The 21798-nt window shown below is 46.1% G+C and overlaps 1 protein-coding gene across 9 annotated transcripts in view; it reads left to right on the forward strand.

Moving 5' to 3' along the window:
• LOC137095328 (regulator of nonsense transcripts 1-like) overlaps positions 1–21798 on the forward strand; it is a 479058-nt gene that overhangs the window by 296923 nt on the left and 160337 nt on the right. For all 9 annotated transcript variants that reach the window (XR_010908826.1, XM_067461836.1, XM_067461837.1 and 6 more), the window contains exons 13-15: positions 2110–2224; positions 2446–2589; positions 3462–3675. Coding sequence is in view for 8 of the 9 variants with exons in the window: in XM_067461836.1 (XP_067317937.1) it covers positions 2110–2224; positions 2446–2589; positions 3462–3675 (473 nt within the window). In the remaining variant the exon portion in view is untranslated. The remainder of the gene's footprint in view (positions 1–2109; positions 2225–2445; positions 2590–3461; positions 3676–21798) is intronic.

The raw sequence follows: 21798 nt of genomic DNA on the forward strand, positions 1-21798 counted from the left end.
TGGAGGGCCACAATGATACCTCTGTTCTGTCTGCTTCCCTCTGTGGATTCTCTGCTGTCCACCACATTCGATTCCTGGGGCCTTGGCTGCTATTCCACTACATTTTCCCCAAGAATCCCCTGGGAACAGTGTTTCAATCCAAGACTGATTCAAAGTGCTCTCTCTAGTATGAGACACCATTTAATTATTGTTATTATTATGTCTTTTTTTATCTACATTTTTGGGTGCTAACCTATGTCTTCCTGATCCCTGAATGATCCCTGCAAGAAGTTGTTGTTGTTGTTGTTGTTGATATGTTGTGATGTCTCTTTTGATCTTGGTTTTGGGTGCTAAACTACATCTTCCTGTTACCTGAATGGGAGTCCCCAAGATATTATTGTTGCTATTCTTATTGATGTTGTTGTTGTTGTTGTTGTTGTTGTTGTTATGTTGTGATGTCTCTTTTGATCTTGGTTTTGGGTGCTAAACTACATCTTCCTGTTACCTGAATGGGAGTCCCCAAGATATTATTGTTGCTATTCTTATTGATGTTGTTGTTGTTGTTGTTGTTGTTGTTGTTATTTACTAGCTTGGGTACCCGCCGTTGCCCAGGTAATTAGCAGAAGTCAATTTTTAATTGTACAAAATGTATAAGGTTGTGGGTGAACTACAACTCACATCACACAGGTCAACCCCAAGGAACTCCATCAGCACTTAAAGTTTGTTATGTTGGGCAAGTTTGCTCTAGATGCTTCATGGGTGGGATTCAGTTTGCTCTCTGGCTGCAGGGTAAAACTGCAACTCCCACTATGGTGAGTCAGTCCCCTCAAACCCTTCCAGTAGGTTGAGTTAATCATGAGGATTCTGTGTGCCAGGTTTGGTCCAGATCCATCATTGTTTGGGTGCATAGTGCACTCTGGATTTAGGTGAACGACAACAACACTTTATTTATATTCCGCTCTATTTCCCCAAGGGGACACAGAGCGGATTACAACATACATAGATAGGCAAGCATTTAATGTCTTTAATACAGTGGAATAACAATAACATAGAAGTGCACAGAACTTTGATCTCCGGCTTTCTGAAGGCAAAAACTCTTGCCATGGGGAGGCCCTCTTGTTCCATTTCCTAGCCAAGGAGCCTGTTGTCCGTAAGCACTTCCTGGTCAAGATCTTAAATATTAGAAAAGGTTGAAGCCTCTGTGCTTTTCCAGGGGAAAGGAGACTTTGGCGTTCCGGGAGTTGTACTGTCTGTCTCTCAAATCGCATGCCCATATTTTGGCAGTTGAAGTTCAAAAGAATATGCAGTTTCCCTGGCACTGCTTTTGCCTCTAGACAAGGCATACATTTGGACACCATGAAAGAGAAGATCCATAATAGGAAACAAATTGGCTAAAGCACAGATTACAAAGCTTTCAAGAACTCAAGACATTTGTCAATTGTTTTGTTTGTGGAAGAAAATGCTGAATGTTGTGAAATATCTGAGAGGGATGTATCTCTCTTCATCTAATTCAGGGATACAGGTATATGGAGAAATGGAATCAAATGAGAGCATGGTCTTTTAAATAACAATTCTGCCCCATATTATATTTTCCTTGAGTCCCCATTGCAGTAGCTTCAAACTTCAGCTGAGTGTTATATAAAAACAGGGGCAAATATCAGAGTTCTCAGGAACTATTTTCAGTGTCTCAAGATGCATCTGCACTGTTGAATTAATGCAGTTTTACATCCCTTCAACTGCCATGACTCAAGACTATGGGAGTTGTAGTTTCACAAGGCCTTTAGACTTCTCTGCCAAAAAGGACTGGTGCCTCACCAGAGTACAACTCCTTTAGCACCGAGCTCTCTGGTGGCACAATGGGTTAAACCCTTGTGCTGGCAGGACTGCTGACCGAAAGGTCAGCAGATCGAATCCAGGGAGAGGGGTGAACTCTTGTCTGTCAGCTTCAGATTTTCATGAGTGGATATGAGAGAAGCCTTCCACAGGATGGTAAAACATCTAGGCATCCTCCAGGCAACATCCTTGCAGACAACCCATTCTCTCAGATGTGGCTTCATTGCAGAGTACTCCTGGACAGTTAGATGTCTTGTACAGCCACTCATGGGTTCTCTTGGTGTGTTGGTTTTGCAGTATACCTGAGCTCCAAAAGCTGCAGCAGCTGAAAGATGAGACTGGAGAGCTGTCCTCTGTCGATGAGAAGCGCTACCGGGCCCTGAAAAGGACAGCCGAGCGGGAATTGCTCATGGTACACACGCCTTTTCACTCTTATCTCACACAAGGTTGGGCCAGGTGGGTTGCCAAATGTGGTACGAGAGAGGTGCTCTCATCTTCTCACAAACCCCTGGGGGTAGACCAAGCCATGTGATATATATCTGTAGCCTTCTGGGGGTCTTTTAATGAGTCAGGGGTGGTAAAGGAGGGTCCACATGTCTGGGTCTGCTCCTGACGTTTGTGTCCTGCCCACAGAATGCAGACGTTATTTGCTGCACTTGTGTGGGAGCTGGTGACCCGCGGCTGGCCAAGATGCAGTTCCGCTCCATCCTGATTGATGAGAGCACCCAGGCCACAGAACCTGAGTGCATGGTGCCAGTGGTCCTGGGGGCAAAGCAGGTAGGACACTCACCCACCCTGCTCGGGTAAGGCCGTCTTTTGAGGCCACAACTGGTTTTGAAGCCACTGCATTTTCTTTTAGGCTTGCCATTTTGAGCCTTGGTCAGCTGCAGACCTTAGTGTGTCCCATTTGAAAATGGAAGAATTTGATTGAAAACACTACTGGCAGTCCCTGAGTTACAAACATCATAGTAAAGAACGGGGGTGAGAAAACAGGAAGCAAGAGGAATCTACCTCTTGGAAGGAAAATCCGCTCTTGGAAGTTATTATCATGGGGGAAAAGTGCCTTCACTGAAGCTTTATCCCTAATCCTAGTTTCCACAACAATTTTCCAAAATCCAATTCTCACAGGGACAGAAAGTGAGGTGAACTCTTCTGAACAGGGGCACAGACAGCAAAAGAAATGCCACAGTCTCCAACCAACTGTCAATGGCAGCTGGTCATAATCTAACTCCTAACTTCTAATTCCCATTGGCTCTAGGGCTATGTGAAATACCTAATATTTGTAATTTCATTATGGTATTATGGTATGGATATAACAGGAGAGCACAGCATCATAATCTCAAAACATAGCAAGTTCTAAACATTTTCCACAAGGCTGTGGAGAATGTAAGAAGGACTTCAAAGGCATGGCATGTTCAGCCCGAGACATAGCTTGCAGAGAGGACTGTTGGGGGTTGATGGGATTCCCCGCAAAGGCACATAAATGTCCAACTTGAACTAGAACTCTGAGATTTGCATTCAACCCAGGAATCAAAGGTCTTGAGGTTTTCCATAGTGAGTGGCCGACTTGACCTGAGTTACATTATTTGTCTGTCTGTCTATGTGAAGCTGGTTCTCCACTGCTGATATATAAGTCATTTTCTTCATAGCTGATACTCGTGGGTGACCACTGCCAGCTTGGCCCGGTGGTGATGTGCAAGAAGGCAGCCAAAGCCGGCCTGTCGCAGTCCCTCTTTGAGCGGCTGGTGGTGCTAGGCATACGGCCCATCCGCCTCCAGGTCCAATACCGCATGCACCCGGCCCTGAGCGCCTTTCCTTCAAACATCTTCTACGAGGGATCCCTGCAGAATGGTGTCACGGCAGGTAAGACTAGAAGGGATCATGGCTTTGCTTGTCTCTTTGGATTCAGGACCTTTTCAGCATTAGCAATCTGGAGGAGAGGTACTGACCAGACCTGAGCAGCAAACCTAGAAACCTGGCCAAAACAAAGTATCGGTTAAAATGAGTTATCACTCTGTAATACAATTTTTCTCTTGGGTTATAAATATCATTTCCTAATTGGTTCTATCATAAAAACATGGAAAAAAAAGTTTATTGAACTAGATAGATAGATCGATTGATAGATATTGATAGGTGGATATATAGATAAATAGATCAAGAGCACTCTCTAACACGATTTTTGTTCCTGGGTTATTAATATCATTTCCTAATTGGTTCTATTATAAAAACATGGAAAAAGTTGATTAAACTAGATAGATAGCTAGATCGATGGAGATAGATAGATAGATAGATAGATAGATAGATAGATAGACAGACAGACAGACAGTATTTATTTTGTGTCAAAAGTATTGTATAAACAAATAAGTTTAAAACTGATAAAGTAAAGAAAGCACAAGCAGCTAAATAGTTTTAGACTAAAAATGGGCAACAGCGACCACCTTGTCTGTAGCTTTGAACAGTTCTTCTTCTGTGCATGAGACAGGGCATTGTGGGAAAGTGTACAAGTGTGGAGTTGTTTTTAAGTTCCATAGTCGCACAAGGTGGAGGATTCTTCTAGGTCAGTAGTTCTCAACCTGTGGATCCCCAGATGTTTTGGCTTTCAGCTCCCAGAAATCCTAACAGCTAGTAAACTGGCTGGGATTTTTGGGAGTTGTAGGCCAAAATACCTGGGGACCCACAGGTTGAGAATCGCTGTTCCATGTAGGGCCATTTTGCCAGGTTCCCTTTTGATCTGCCCATTCCAAGTTGCCCATTCTTGCTTTGCCCATGGAGGCAGACCCTCATGGAGGGCCATCCAGTTGGGATTGCCTGGTTTAGCTGTCCAGAGGGATGCTCTTGCTGTTGCCAGGGAAGCATTAAGAAGAGTGGTGGTTCTCGTGAAACCTTTTTGAAATGTAAGTCTACTGGGCTGATAGCTATGAGGTGGGTGACTCACAATGTTAAACCTTACTTCAGTTACAATTGGCAGCAACTTCCCATCACACATCAAGGGGGCAATGCCAGCTAGTTTGTAAAGTCTATCAGCAGGTGTAATTCTCGGTCATGATCAACTGTGAATCACGCATATGGTATCTTGTAAATATCCAATATGCAGGATGCATTTTCATTCATTTGACATAAATACTCGATACACCCAAATTTGAATACTGGTGGGGTTGAGGGAAGGATTGATTTTGTCATTTGGAAGTTATGGTTGCTGGGATTTATAGTTCACCTACAATATCAAAGAGCATTCTGAACTCCACCAACAATGGAATTGAACCAAACTTGGCACACAGAACTCCCATGACCAACAGAAGGGTTTGGTGGGCATTGACCTTGGGTTTTGGAGTTATAGTTCACTTCCATCCAGCCAGCACTGTGGACTCAAAACAATGATGCATCTGGACCAAACTCGGCACAAATACTCAATATGCCCAAATGTGGACATGTGGTTTGGGGAAGATAGCCCTTGACATTTGGGAGTTTTAGTTGCTGGGATTTATTACAATCAAAGAGCATTCTGAACCACTACTAACAAAAAATACTGTCTTTGGCAACCCCTCTGACACCCCCTCGTGACCCCCCCCCCCCCAGGGTCCCGACCCCCAGGTTGAAAAACACTGTTCTAGAGAGTCTGTATAGCCAGTGGGAGGGTTTACTGCTCCAGTTTTTTCTATCTGCTGCTTCAGCAGCAGCTCAGAAATCCTCTCATTGCTTGACTTGGTTTTTTGGGGTTTTTTTGGACTGCCTTATTGCTTGACTCGGATTGCCTCATGTTTTCCCCCATTCTACACTCCCAATGCAGACTGCTGACTGGACTTCCACTTGAGTATTTCCCTTTAACTGTCTTTTCGAAATGTTGGCTGCTACAGCTTTAAGCACTGTGCCTCATGCCTGAATAACTTTCAAGATAACGATGCCCACACCCTCTGCCTTATGTGCTTGGGAGAGGGGCATTTGTCCCAATTATGTTCTATCTGCTTGGAGTTTACACCCCAGACGAGAAAAAAACGGGTGTCCCGGCTAAAAGCTGCCTTGTACGAACAGGCTCTTTTGCCTCCCTTGGCTCAGTCCAAGCTCCATTCACGGGCTCCCATTCCTACTGGGGTTACTGGCTTACCTTTGATGGCTTCTGGCGCTCAATCTTCATGGCCGTGCAAAAAGAAATCCAAAAGAGCCAAGCCCCAGGAATGCCTGTCAGGCTTGAGGCACCCCCACAGTGCCTCTCAGGCCATGAGGCCTCTTTGGTACAGCCAGGTTTGCTCAAGAGAGCAACGCCAACTGGCTCTGCTGCTCCTCCACCTCTGGCAGTAGCTCAGTCCACAGCACTGGGTGGGGGCGAATTCCCCCCTGAATGTGACCAAGACGCAGCCCCTCTCTGGCCTCAGAGATGCTGTCAGTGCATCTGCGGAGCTAGGCGGAAGCTCCCGATGCTGGGGCAGCACCATCAATGCCAACGCTCTCCTCGCAATCCCAGCCAGCCCCTTCCATACAGGAAGGGCAATATCAGGAGTTCAAGGCCCCAGTGTTGGCTCTGCTCCCACCATTGGGGTCATTTCTGCCGGGAGCAATGGGATCCCTGAACTTGCCACGGTGCGTCACACATCCTCCCTTGCGGCCCCAGCGGCGCTCTTCCAGATACCAATGCTGCCGTTTCTGCTCGATGCGGAGCAGATTGGGCTTGTGTTCATCTTCCTCTTCCTCCTCCTTGAAGACCATAAAGGAGGAGCAATCCACGTGCATGCTATTCCCGCTCATACTCCTGGTGGGAATGATATGTTGCAGGCCCTCCCAGCCATTCATCCTACCAAGGATACTGGCAATTGACACCTCAGGGCCAGGACATTTATCTTGGCCCTTCTGTCTCTCCCCCATACCATCTCAGTCTGTGAGGCTGGCCCTTGGTCTTTCACCCTCTGTGGGACTGCCACAGAGGGCTCAACTACCCTCCATACCAGGGGCTTGCCTTGTTGCTCCTCAAAGTGCACATCATGTGGCTTCACAAATCCTGTTGGACACACAGTGGCTGGCCAATCCACTCCCTCAAGCAGCTCATCTGCCTCCTCCTCCTTTACCGGATGTATCCAGAATTAGCATGGGTGCAGTGCCATTGGACTCTGGAATGTCCCAAAGCAAAATAATACAATTAGATGACCAATTGCTCGGAGTACGCTCCTGAAATAGCAAAGCAACCTAAAGGAACCGACCCAGAGACCTTGCCCTCAGAGGATTTTAAATTTGTTTTTTCTTCGTGGTCTCTGTGAATGCACACACGTGGAGTGACTGCACCTGCACAGGCACCAACAGAAACTTCCCAGTTTAAACTTTTCAAGTTTTGGCGATAACCTCGCCCAATCCCCAGCAGGGCATAAAAGGCACCTCACGCTCCGCGGTTCCTGTTTTTCCGCTGCAAGGCTCGCATCAGAACTTTCTCACTATGTCAATAACTCGATTTAAACACTGTATGCAGTGTTCTCAAAAGATTCCCGATGCTGACAAGCATTCAAAGTACCTTCTCTGCCTCAGCAAGGCCATATTGTGACTTCTTGCCATCACTGCTAAGCACTGACAGCCCAATCCCGTAAGAACCAGGCTCATTGTAATTGTCTTGTACCAGCAAACCTTGGCCCCTTTGACATCGGTGTCAGCAGCACCTACCTCGGCGTCGACCTCGGCGGGTCCATCTTCGGCAGGCCCGTCCTTGGCATCGATCTTGGTGGCCCCAACTTCTTTGGGCCGTTCGACCTCAAAAGGGAAGAAACTTCCATCAAAGCCTCGCTCAATGAGACAGACGAGGCAGATCTTCTCACCAGAATGGCCAACTACAGTGCGTTTATGGGGACATACCAGCAAATTCTGTGGGGAAAAGCCCTTCCCTTCTTCCGGCGGATATTAGAGGAAGACTGCACCATCCTCATTACCCTGGCTTAGGAAGCCAACTCTGGCGCATCATCAGATCCAGATGGCTAAATATACTGGTGACACCATGGGCAAAATGATTGCCCATGCAATTGCCATCAGGCGGCACGCCTGGTTATTTATTTATTTATTTATTTACGACATTTATATGCTGCCCTTCTCACCCCGAAGGGGACTCAGAGCGGCTTACAAGGTATATATACATACAATATATTATTAACATAGTACAATATCAGTTTTAAATATTGCTATATTGCACTATATCAATTATACTTCACAGGACTCTTGACCTCATCCAGGCAGGTCATAGAAGATCTCCCACTGAAGGTAAGCTAAAGACCAATCAAGACTTTAAGCTGCTGGCGGCAAAGTGTGGTATTGAAAATCAATCTCAAGCACAGATAACATGCTGGTACCAGCATACCCAGCATCAGTATGGCCAACCATACCATCAGTATCCATACCGGCAGAATCTTCAGTCACTGCCGAACCCACAAGCACAGCAGCAGCAACACCGCTCTCAACAACCGCACCATTCTCACTCTTGACACACATCAGGAAATAATGACCCCCGATGTCGTGTTTGATGCCCTGCAGGATAATACTGCCTCCATCTCAAATACAGATGTTACCATCACGCTGCCTTTCTCCACCCAGCCACCCTTTCCCTGACCACCTCACCAACTGTTCAGGGACTGCCTGATGCACTTCATCAATGCCTGGCAACTAATCAACTCAGAGGCATGGGTGCTCAAGGTTGTCAAAGACAGTTATGCGTTGGAATTCGAAGAGCTCCCACCAACAGGTCTCATTGTTGGCACCGAGCCTTCCTTGCCAATCTTGATAGAGGTCAACTTCTTGCTTCAAAAGGGGCATTTCTCCCTCTCCAGCATACTTGAACTGGCAGGCTTTCTTTTCACGGTACTTCACTGTTCCAAAACCAGACGGCCCCCTCTGCCCAATTCTCGACCTGAGAAATCTCAACTCTTTCATAAAGACTCAAAAGTTCAGAATGGTGACGGTGTCATCCATACTTCCTCTTCTCCGAGCGGGGGACTTCTTTGCATCAGTCGATCTCTGAGACGCATACTTCCATCTGTCCATCTGCCAATTTCACAGGCATTTTCTTTCCTTTCAAGTCAACGGTCAAACCTACCAGTTCAACATTCTTTCTTTCAACCTGGTAAGCGCGCCAAGGACTTTCACAAAATGCATGTCGGTAGTGGCAGCCTACCTCAGGAAGCAGAAAATCCAGGTTTTTCCATACCTGGACGACTGGTTGCTGGCTGCTCAATCCCCCACGGTCCTGAGGTCGCAGATAGAAACCACGCTGACCTTCCTCAAAAGCCTTGGTCTGCAATTAAATGTGCAAAAGTCACACTTGATTTCAATGACCATCATAAAATTTATTGGCGCCATGTTCGATTCACGGACAGAGACTGTCTCCCTTCCCGAGGTGAGGCATTGTGACTTCCCGAGGCCAGATTCCGAGTGCTCCAGCATGAAGTCCGGCGGTGCAAACAGACCCGGATGTCTACAGCCAAGTGCATTGAAGTGCTCCTTGGCCACATGGCATCTACAGTCATGGTGACCCCGCTGGCCAGGCTCCGATTCCGTCCCCTTCAGCAATGGTTCCTGGACCTCTTCAATCCGGTTCGAGATCACAACTCCAAAGTCCTTTTGGTACCGACGTTGGTACGGGTGTCTCTTCGATGGTGGATGTCTCGACACCATGTCTGTGCTGCGATTCCCTTCCACCCCACACACCCAATTCTCACCCTGATTACGAACGCATCACTGTTTACCTGGGGGTGCCATACAAGAGAACTCTCCATCCAAGACCTGTGGTGACTGTATGAGAGGTCTCACCATATCAGCTATCTAGAGTTACTAGCCATTTTCAAGTTTTTGAGGGCATTCACCCCTCTAGTCACCAAAAAAATGATACAAATCTTCACGGACAACATGGTGGCCATGTATTATGTGAACAAGCAGGGCGGACAGGCTCCAGAAAACTACTAGTGCTCTCCATGGCCCTTTGGGAATGGTGCATGGCCCACTCGACATCAATCTCGGCACTGCATCTTCCAGGCGCTCAGAACATCGAGGCTGACTTCCTCAATCGAACCCGCTCATCCTTCCACAAGTAGATGATGCTCCAGAAGAACTTGCGAAGCTGTTTGACAAATGGGGTTGGGCAGACGTCGACCATTTCGCCTCACCGACAAATGCTCAACTCCCTCGATACGGAATGTGCCTTCCCCCGAATGCGGCATCGGGCTGCCTTGGCGATGCGATGCTTCTGGGCTGGTCGAAGGAATTCCTCTACCTCTTCCCTCCATTTCCCCCCATCCTCAGGGTGGTCGAGAGTATCCAGATGTCCCAGGCCGATTGCATATTGGTGGCCCCGGCGTGGTTGAGACAGGCTTGGTACCCTCTTCTTCTATAACTCTCCAATGGTTGAAACAGGGTGTTTCCCCCACGGCAAGACCTTCTCACAAGGGAACCTTCCCTCCCTCAACCTGACGGCATGGTGAATCCAGCTCTGACGGCACTATGACTGGCCCTGCGGTCCATCTTGCTGGCTGCCCACAAGCCGGCAGCCAACAAGCCGGCAGTCAAGGCTTTCGCTTCTTGCTTTGCCCAATTCCAGAGTTTTCTTCTACACCGAGGTGACCAGACCTTCCCACTGTCGATACCGACAGTCCTCGAGTTGCTGCTCTCCCTGGCTGAGCGCAACCTGTCCCTGTTGTCCCTGAAATCCTTTCTGACAGCCACCTCCTAGCACATCCAGCAGCGTGGAGGGACGTCCCTGTTCCACAGACCCATGGTGAAAATGTTCCTGAAGGGGTACAACAATCTACACCTTCTGGTCCATCCCCCAAACCCTGGTTGGAGCCTTAACCTTGTTCTTTCCTGGCTGATAGTACCACTGTTCGAGCTGTTGGCGATGACCAACCTTCAGCTGCTATTCTGGAAGGTTGTCTTTTTAGTTGCAATTACCTCTGCCCTTCTGAACTTGCGGGTTGACGAACCTTATTTGCTTTTTCATGCGGACAGAGCAGTTCTCCGCATGGACATTTCTTTTCTGCCAAAGGTGGTCTCTCCATTTCACGTGAATGAGGACATTGTCCTTCCATCGTTTTTTCAGACTCCGTCCACCCTGACAGAGAGGAGGATGCATCTCCTTGGAATCCGGAGGGCTCTGTTTTACCGTGACAGAACTTCTTGATCCCGTAGGACCCCAAAGCTATTTGTGGACTTTGCGTCGACCATTGAACTGTGTCATGAGCTGGCTCACCACCAACTTCCGCCGGTCGTTCGGGCCCGATCAACTAGAGCCATGGCAGCTTCGAAATCTTTTTTAAAGGGCATTCCCTTGGACTCGATATGTAAGGCAGCCATTTGGTCCAATCCCTTGACTTTTGTCTCCCATTATAGATTGGACACTAGGCTTAGGAAGGATACCGCCTTTGGCCGGTTGGTCCTTTCCTCCTGCCCCCTATGAACTCTATCACCTTCCGGGGCCCATTACGTTTCAGGTGTACTGAGTGTCAATTTTTTTTGCATATGTTGTGCCTCTCCTGAGTACCCAGGTAGATGTTCGATCTGAACTGATGTTGTTTGTTTCACTTGTCATGTCATGTTTATCTGTATGTCATGCCAGCCCACTCAAGGATGGCCATGGGTGAATGTTTTGAACTCAAAAGAGAGCCCTACAAGGCTCTGTAATGTTTCTCCACTCTTAAAGTCCAATGCTTGTTTTTATTAAGCATTGTGAATGATTACAGTGAGTTGTGTATGATTTTTTGGTACCGTGCCCGAGCCACAGGCACTGTGGTTTTCAAAATGTGATGTTCTACACAAGTTTGCTACCTCAATGTTATGTAGGTATGCAGTTCATGTTGAACTGAGGGCCTGTTGGGCCAGTGGGTGCTTTGCATTCCATAACTATTGGGACGGTATGTCCTTTATTGTTTATTACTGTCTTTTTCACAATAAGCCTTGTTTTGGTCCTTTCAAAGAGGGTCGGTTTGTTCTTCCTGCCTCCGGGACCCTAGCTTGCTAGTCTCCACATGTGTGCATTCACAGAGACCAGGAAAAAAATGGTGTTATATACCTGTGACCATCTTTCTTCAAGTGGTACTCTGTGAATTCACACAAACCCGCCCAGCCTCCCCTCTGACAAACCTCCTCCTTTCTCACTGCCTTGTGGTGTAGAGAACTGCAGAGCGTGCGCACGGGGCGCCTTTTATGCCCTGCCGGGGATTGGGCAGGGTTACCGCCAAAACTTGAAAAGTTTAAACTCGGGAAGTTTCTGTTGATGCCTGCATAGCCGCAGTCACTCCACATGTGTGAATTCACAGAGCACCACTCGAAAAAGATGGTCACAGGTATGTAACCCACCATTCCTTGATGATTAGAATGATAAGAGCCTTAGACCTTCCTGCTCCCAATCCCCCTGCCCCTGTGGAGGAGCTCTCTTTTCTTCGGAGGAACAGGAGCCTCCTTCAACAATGACTCTATCTGCTTTACGTTATCTGGTTAAATTGACCAAGGTGCCAGACTTGTCCCCAGCTGCTGTTCCTGCAATCCCTAAAAGGGTGGAGTCCTCGTACAGAATTGATTTAACTGGGCCAGATTGAGTGACCCACCTGTGCAAACCAAACACTGTGGTGGCAGATATAGCTCAGTATCTTTAACTCCAGCTGATAAAGAGGAGAAAAGGATTGACTGTATGGGAAAGAAAGTCAATGTTTCTGCAGACCTGTTTACCCGCATGGCCCACAATGCAATGTACACGAGTTCATACCAATCTTTCATATGGACAAAGATTTTACCTTACTTTGATAATCTGCTACAAGAAGATCAGCACCTTCCTAGAGCGTTGCAGGCAGAAGTTGTTGCTCTCACCCAGCTTCAGAAAGATTTTGCTAAACATCTGTCTGAGTCAGTTGGGAAACTTTGCACTACTGCCACTTCCATCCATCACCATGCTTGCCTGCAATCCTCTATCCTGTCTGAGAAAGGCTGATCATTGGCTGAGGACTTGCAAATACATGAGGAAGGTCTTTTCAGTCCAGCTAAAACATACTCAGGAAGTGCACCAAGTGGTGCACAAATTTGGTATGACAGCTGTACTACGAGCAGAGATCTCGCTGGCAGCCTCCTGCCCCATTTTACCTGAAGAATTTCAGTAATATCTTTAATAAGGGAGCTACATCTAGAAATGCTGGCCCCATTAGAATCCAGGCTGGCTTGAAGCAGCCTTATGGCATAAAAAATAGTTTCTAACCTTACCAATCCAAAGCCACACACTCACGGGGGGGGGGGGGGGGATACAAATGGCGCCTTTGGTGTCTCAGGGGCTACTTTGTGTGAGTTATCCTTAGACCCTGTTGATCAAAGTAGCTCCTTTGCTAATGCTCCTGTTTCAGGTTTCTATCAAGTTAGGGGATGCCCTTCAAGATTATTCTTGCTCCCACATGTTTGCTAATTGGTTAGCTCCCTTTTTTGAGGCTTTATCACAAATAACCTCTGATGCTTGGGTGCTTCAAATAATCAAATCTGTTTACTTTATTGAATTTCTTAGACAGCCCCTAGTCTAAGAAATCATCATAGAGTCACCACTCCTCCCCCCCCCCCCCCCCGGAGGAGGTCAAGACTCTACTTTGCAAAGGGGCAATTTCCCCCTTGCACTTATCCCTCCTTTCAGAGTGTTACTTCTCTCATTTTTTGGTACCAAGGTGAGATGGTGGACAGCATACCATTTTAGACCTTAGCGGCATAAACTAGTACATTCATTCTAGGAAATTTCGCATGGTCTCCCTTGCTTCAGTTCTCCCCTTGTTGAATAAAAATGTCAGGTTTGCAACAATTGATTTAAAAGGCACTTATTTCTACATTTTGGTGGCTATGTGCCACAGAAAGTTCCTTTCCTTCTTAATTGTGGATCAGACTTTTTGCTTTAAGGTGTTGCCATATGGCCTCACAACTGCCCCATGAGTTTTCACCAAATGTATGGCTGCAGGAGCAGCTCACCTATGCACCAAGGGCATTACGGTATATCTGTATATCGATGACTGGCATTTAGCCATGAATTAACGTGACCACATGGAGGCCCATATTCTACACTTTTTCTCCTCCAGTCTCTAGGTCTCATTGTGCATCTGGAGAAATCTCATTTGCAAATCTCATGCCAAATCCAGTTGGCATGGAGCTGTTCTGGGCTCAGAAGTACAGAGGGCCTACTTACCAAATGACAGTTTTGTGGCCTTACTGACTTTGATTCATCAGGCCATCCAGTCAGACAGGATTTCAATCAAACACATTCAGATTCTATTGGGCCATATGGGCTCTACCACTTCGGTCATGCCTTATGCCAGGCTTTACCTTCAGTCCCTTCAGGCTTGGTTCCTTTCTGTTTTTAACCTCCTTTTGGACAACCCCCATATGTGGCTTACAATGACACAGGATGTCTGTCATTCTCTCCTTTGGTGGGCCTGTCTTTTTATCAGCCCAGCCCATCCAAGATGGTAACTACAGATTCCTCCCTCAAGAGGTGGGGAGCACACTTGGAGGGCCTTATGACATGTGGCTCCTGGTCGGCCACAGAGACCGCCTTGCACATAAATCTTTTAGAGCTTCTGGCAGTAGAAAAGGCCCTAAAAGCTTTTGAACTCATCCTCACAAACAATGTAGTGCAATTGGTCACAGGCAACACTACAGTAATGTATTATATAAACAAGCAGGAAGGAACACACTCTCTCCCCCTCTTGGATATAACCCATAGGGTCTTGAACTGGTGCATAAACAGAAACATTCATCTGGTCACCGTCCATCTTTCCAGGGAAGAAAATGTTCTAGCAGACACACAGCAGAACCCCACTCACTCACCATGAGTGGTCTCTGAACTTAAAGTGTAGGAGCAGTTAGGAGAAAATATAATAATATTAAAAATACAATAATTCATAATTAAAATATAAACCTACCTGGGTCTTCAAAAGAAAAGAATAGGCATTTCTCTATGGAATGACTTTCAGCTCTGTGAAAGAGTTTCAGTGAAAACAGCCGATATTGATTTTCCAGTGAAAATGCAAAGGCTGTTTGTTCTAGGTAGTGTTTACTAGGCCTGTTTGATCAAGAAAAAATTTGTTTCTAAAATCGATTTGTAATTGGGGTGTTTTTTTGTTTCGATATTTAAAATATTTACAAAACTTTCCAAAAAAATGTTTTGTTATTTACGAAATTTCGTTAATATTTACAAAACATTTTGTAAGTGTGAATGTTGCAGTAATGGTCACCTTGATTAGCATTGAATGGCTTTCATTTCTCCCACCCTGGACATTCCATAGATATTAGATAACTCCATTTGCCTAGTTTCCAACAGACCTCTGAGGATGCCTGCCATAGATGTGGGCAAAATGTCAGGAGAGAATGCTTCTGGAACATGGTCATACATACAGCCCTGAAAACTCACACAACCGGCCTCCGCGCGCCATCCGGCTCCGGCTCCTGCGGCCTCCTCCTCCTCCTCCTCGGATGAGCGCGCGCGCGCCATCTAATCGGCTCCGGCTCCTGCGCCCTCCTCCTCCTCCTCCTCCTCCTCCTGACACTTCCTGCAACACAGCTGGGAGGAGGAGGAGGAGGAGGCCGCAGGAGCCGGAGCCGGATGGCGCGCGGAGGCCGGTTGTAAGGGTGAGCGCGCGCGCGCCATCCAATCGGCTCCGGCTCCTGCGCCCTCCTCCTCCTCCTCCTCCTCCCAGCTGTGTTGCAGGAAGTGCTAGGAGGAGGAGGAGGAGGAGGGCGCAGGAGCCGGAGCCGATTGGATGGCACGCGTGCGCTCACCCTTACAACCGGCCTCCGCGCGCCATCCGGCTCCGGCTCCTGCGCCCTCCTCCTCCTCCTCCTCCTCCTCCTCCTCCTAGCACTTCCTGCAACACAGCTGGGAGGAGGAGGAGGAGGGGGGGGCGCAGGAGCCGGAGCCGATTGGATGGCGCGCGGAGGCCGGTTGTAAGGGTGAGCGCGCACGCGCCATCCAATTGGCTACGGCTCCTGCCACGGTGCACTGCTGGGGTGCTTGGGAGCGCCGGATTGGCTCCCAGGCACCAGCAGCAGCACTCAGTCAGCACAGCAGCCTCCATCCCATTAACGACACGAGCTGAAGCTCGTAAAATATATGGGGCTGCTGTTTCGATATTTTTAAACCCTTCCGGGTTTGAAAATATGTTTTGAAATCGCGTCGGATATGGTAAAAATAACGATTTAATTACGAAATAACGAATTAACGAACGAAAACGGACAGGCCTAGTGTTTACTTAGATAAGGTGGCCAACAGAGGAATTTGGCAAAATTAAGAGATCAATATTATCGATCCAACTCTGTCAACATGACTTGGAACATCTAAGGTCATATAGTGAGAGAGTGGCATCTTCTGATTACTTCATGTAAATAGCAAGCATTTTCTGAAAGCAACATTTCTATTGATTCCTTTGTGATTCTCATATTAAGAAATGAGTAATGAACTTTTAAAGGCTGAATTAACTAAAGAAGATTGCCTTGATTAAATCTTATGTTATAAGCATATGGAAGTTATAATTCAAATAGAGATTTAAGGATTTGAACTTTAAGAGTCACCTAATGGAAAATGTTATATAAATTGGCAGATGTTGAGTTCACAAAGTGTTTGCCAGATTTGATAAAGATGTTCTTGGCAACTGTGTATTTGAACACCTGTTAATGATTGTACTGAGTAAATGTCAGACATCATGGGCGCATGGGCGGGAAAGTTGATTTTATGCTATAAATACTGATGCAATTGAGACTTCAAAGTGTGACAGTCCTTTGTAAGCTGTTCACCCTATCTTTGCAAAATAGTAAAGACCTGGAAATCGATTTGCTGTCTCCGTTCTCTTCCTTCTTGGTGCACTCATTCGAATGAAACCAAACCAGTTGTAACAACACTGGAAGTGGCCCATAGGGTCTCCACTAAATAGTCTTATATCTACAAATGGTCTCGGTTCTCAAAGTCAGTTCAGAAAGGTTGAGACCCAATGAGAGCCCCTACCCTAAACAGTTCTGGCCCAGCTTACCTGTCCAAACGTATCTCTCCTTATGAATCATCTAGAAGCTTAAGATCGTCTGGGGGGGGGGGGTGTTCTCAATCCCACAGGGATGAGGGACAGGGCCTTCTCAGTGGTGACCCCCCAATTATGGAACTTCCTCCCTAGGGATCTTTGATCATCTCCCTCCCTCTTGACTTTTCAAAAAAAAAAGGTAAAAGCTTTTGAGAATGCAGAGGATTAGATAATATTAAACTTTGAATGGCGAACATAGAATGGCCAGACGATGTTACTAGAAAACCATTTTAACCAGATGACACTGATGACTACATATTTTAATGGCTTATATATATATATTAATATTGTTATGTTGATTGTTTTTTAACCTCACTTTTATGTATGCATGGCATCAAATCATGCCAATCTGTAACCTGCTTTGAGTCGCCGTATGGTTGAGAAAGTTGGGCTATGTTGTTGTTCATTTGTTTAGTCGTCTCCAACTCTTCGTGACCTCATGGACCAGCCCACACCAGAGCTCCCTGCCAGCCATCACCACCCCCAGCTCCTTCAAGGTCAGTCCAGTCACTTCAAGGATGCCATCCATCCATCTTGCCCTTGGTCGGCCCCTCTTCCTTTTACCTTCCACTTTCCCCAGCATAATTGTCTTCTCTAGGCTTTGCTGTCTCCTCATGATGTGGCCAAAGTAACTTTGTCTCTAGTATCCTTCCCTCCAATGAGCAGTCGGGCTTTATTTCCTGGAGGATGGACTGGTTGGATCTTCTCGCAATCCAAGGCACTCTCAGAACTTTCCTCCAACACCACAGTTCAAAAGCATCTATCTTCCTTCGCTCAGCCTTCCCTAAGGTCCAGCTCTCACATCCGTAGGTTACTACAGGGAATACCATGGCTTTGACTAGGTGGATCTTTGTTGCCAGTCTGATGTCTCTACTGTTTACTATTTTATTGAGACTGGACATTGCTCTCCTCCCAAGAAGTAAGCGTCTTCTGATTTCCTGGCCACAGTCTGCATCTGGCGTAACCTTTGCACCTAGAAATACAAAGTCTGTCACGGCCTCCACATTTTCTCCCTCTATTTTCCAGTTGTCAATCATTCTTGTTGCCATAATCTTGGTTTTTTTGACGTTTAACTGCAACCCGGCTTTTGAGCTTTCTTCTTTCACCTTGATTTCACCTCCATCTGAACTTGAGGAAGAACTTCCTGACTGTGAGGAACTTCCTGACTCGTTCAGCAGTAGAACTCTCTGCCCCGGAGATTGGTGGAGGCTCCTTCTTTGGAAGCTTTTAAACAGAGGCTGGATGGCCATCTGTCAGGGGTGATTTGAGTGCAATATTCCTGCTTCTTGGCAGGGGGTTGGACTGGATGGCCCATGAGGTCTCTTCCAACTCTTTGATTCTATGATTCTATGATTAGAAGGCCCCTCAGGTCCTCCTCACTTTCGGCCATCAAAGTGATGTCATCTGCATATCTGAGGTTGTTAATGTTTCTTCCAGCAATTTTCACCCCAGCTTTGCATTCCTCAAGCCCCACACATCGCATTATGTGTTCTGCATACAAGTTAAAAAGGTTGGGTGAGAGTATGCAGCCTTGCCGTACGCTTTTCCCAATTTTGAACCGGTCTGTTCCGTGGTCAGTTCTGACTGTTGCTACTTGGTCCTTGTACAGATTCCTCAGGAGAGAGACAAGGTGGCTTGGTATGCCCATCCCACCAAGAACTTGCCACAATTTATTATGATCCACACAGTCAAAGGCTTTAGAATAGTCAATGAAGCAGAAATAGATGTTTTTCTGAAACTCGTTCCTCTGCCTTTTCTAAACCCAGCTTGAACATCTGGCAACTCTCGCTCCATGTATTGCTGGAGTCTTCCTTGCAGGATCTTGAGCATTACCTTACTAACATGAGAAATAAGGGCCACTGTACGGAAGTTTGAGCAGTCTTTCGCATTTCCCTTTTTTGGTATGGGGATATAAGTTGATTTTTTTCCAGTCTGATGGCCATTCTTGTGTTTTCCATATTTGCTGGCATATGGCATGCATCACCTTGACAGCATCATCTTTTAAGATTTTAAACAGTTCAGCTGGGATCCCGTCGTCTCCTGCTACCTTGTTGTTAGCAATGCTTCTTAAGGCCCATTCAACCTCACTCTTCAGGATGTCTGGTTCTAATTCATTCACCACACCATCAAAACTATCCTCGATATTATTATCCTTCCTATACAGATCTTCTGTATAGTCTCGCCACCTTCTCTTGATCTCTTCAGCTTTGCCTACCATCTTTGTTTCTTATCATACCCATTTTTGCCTGAAATTTACCTCCAATGTTTCTAATTTTCTGGAAGAGGTCTCTTGTCCTTCCTATTCTGTTGTCTTCTTCCACTTCCATGCATTGCTTATTTAAAAATAGTTCCTTATCCCTTCTGGCTAACCTCTGGAATTGCGCATCTAACTGGGCATATCTCCCCTTATCACTGTTTCCTTTTGCTTTCCTCCTTTCTTGGGCTGCTTCCAGTGTCTCAGCAGACAACCGTTTTGCCTTCTTGGTTTTCTTTTTCTTTGGGACGTACTTTGTTGCCACCTCCTGAACAATGTCGCGGACTTCTGTCCATAGTTCTTCTGGGACTCTGTTTACTAAATCTAGTCCTTCAAATCTGTTCTTCACTTCCACTGTATATTCGCTAGGAATGTTAGTGAGATCATATCTAACTGGTCTGTGTATTTTCCCTGATCTCTTTAGTTTTATTCTAAACTGAGCAATAAGAAGTTTGTGATCTGAGCTACAGTCAGCCCCAGGTCTTGTTTTCACTGACTGGATGGATGTCCGCCACCTTTGGCTGCAAAGGATGTAGTCAATCTGATTTCGGTGTTGACCATCTGGTGAGGTCCATGTATAAAGCTGTCTTTTAGGTTGTTGGAAGAGAGTATTCGTTATACACAGTGAGTTTTCCTGGCAAAATTCTATCAGCCTGCATCCCGCTACATTTTGTTCTCCCAGACCATGCTTGCCTGTGATCCCAGTTGTCATTTGACTTCCCACCTTGGCATTCCAGTCCAGTTGGGCTATAAATGTCGTAAATAAATAAATAAATAGTTATGAATTATTTAGTGTTCCTCTCAGAAGCTGGACTTACATTGTCCTCCTTGAAGTGTTATTTAGCGGCTGTCTCCTGTTATAGGAGAAGATCAGGTCTTCCTTTTTGTTTTTCTGATCCATTGGTGAAACTTTTCTTTAGAGGGCTTGAAAATATTAAACCTCTAGTTGCTCCAGTTGTTCCAGCATGGCGTCTGTAATTAGTTCTCCCCGCTTTAACCAAGTCCCCCTTTGAGCCGTTGGCCACATGTGCGGGGCTTGAGGAATGCAAAGCTGGGGTGAAAATTGCTGGAAGAAACAGCTGACATGCCCTACCTTTTTTGGAAAACAGCATTTTTGGTAGCTGTTATCTCAGCTAGGCATACTAGTGAACTTTGTGTCCTTAGGTCAGATGAGCCATACATCCGCTTCCATAGGATAAGGTTGTACTTTGCACCGACATTGCATTTCTGCCTAAGGTGGCATCTAGATTTTGCATGTCCCAGGAATTAGTGTTGCCAACCTTCTTTCAAAACCCTTCCACACTATTAGAACATACCCTTCATTTACTAGATGTTCGTAAGGCCCTAGTCTTTTATGTTGACAGGACTGCAGGAATAAGGAAATCCTACAGACTATTTGTTAAGTACCGGAAGAAAGCCAGTGGCCTTCCAGTATCTTCTCAATGCTTATCATCTTGGATTGTGTCTATGATCCATTTGGCATATCAACAAGCAGGCTGAGATCCCCCTCAGCCAGTGAAGGGTCACTCCACTAGGTCAATGTCTAAATCTACGGTTTTCCTGAGGAGTGTATCGCTGCACGCAGTTTGCCATGCCGCTACCTGGTCCATGCTGCTCATTTTCATCTCTCACTACAAATGGATGTTTTCGCCAATAGAGACCCTGCATTTGGAAGGGCAGTCCTCTTCTCTGCAGTGGCATGATGCCCACCATCCAGGCATGTAGCCAAGGAAGGTGCGGGGGGGGGGGGGGGCTTGAGGGGAATCTAGAAGATTCCAAAGCTGTCTTTTCAGGTGCAGAGAATACCATATGTGCGAATTTACAGGTGACCACTCGGAGAAACATGGTTACAGGTAAGTAACCCATACTTTGAGACATCTTATGATTATTCTGCATGTTTCATTCAGTGCTATATTCATCTGCTTCGTGTGAGCAGACTTGTGCCAAACAGGGCAGGCATACTCAGCAGTTGAGAAAGAAAAAGCCAGGGCTGATATTCTTGTGTTGGGTCTGCATCCAATGCGCTATCGGTAAGTTTCTGCAGGATGTTATTTTGTGCTACTTTGAGCTTGGAGTTTGCATGGTGTTTCCTAAATGTTAGTATTCGATCTAAGGTGACACCAAGATATTTAGGGTGGGAACAGTGTTCAAGCTCTTGGCCTTTCCGGGTAATGAGGGTGAAAAGCACACACTTGTGTCTTAGCAGGGTTAGGCTTCAGGTGGTTATATTTGTATTAGCTGGAGAGATCTTTCAGGGCATTCGTAAGTTGGTTTTTGGCTGTTTCAAAGTCTTTTGTGTATGTTGTATTGTTATTGTTGTCTGTTGGCCTAACAGCAATAGATAGACAGCTCAATGTAACTCATATTTTGTTTCTGGGTTACCAATATAATTTCCTAATTGGTTTTGTCATAAAAACATGGCAAATGTTTATTAAACTGCAAAAACTTAGTTTTTGTGCAACATCCTGCAACATATGTTGCTCTAGTTTTTCAATGAATATCTCACGGAGTCTCAGCCAATCCAACCTGGTTTGTAGCAGTCACAGAAACAAAGTTTTTGGAGTAGAACAGATACTTTCAAAGTAAGGATTGCACAATTAAACAGAAAATAACATTTTCAGAGCAGGAACAGATTTTTTTTTTCAAATTTACATCAAGTTTTAGTGTTGGGAGGAGTTGGCCCATTCCTGGCCT

This window comes from Anolis sagrei, chromosome Y (assembly GCF_037176765.1).
Source record: "Anolis sagrei isolate rAnoSag1 chromosome Y, rAnoSag1.mat, whole genome shotgun sequence".
NCBI lineage: Eukaryota > Metazoa > Chordata > Lepidosauria > Squamata > Dactyloidae > Anolis > Anolis sagrei.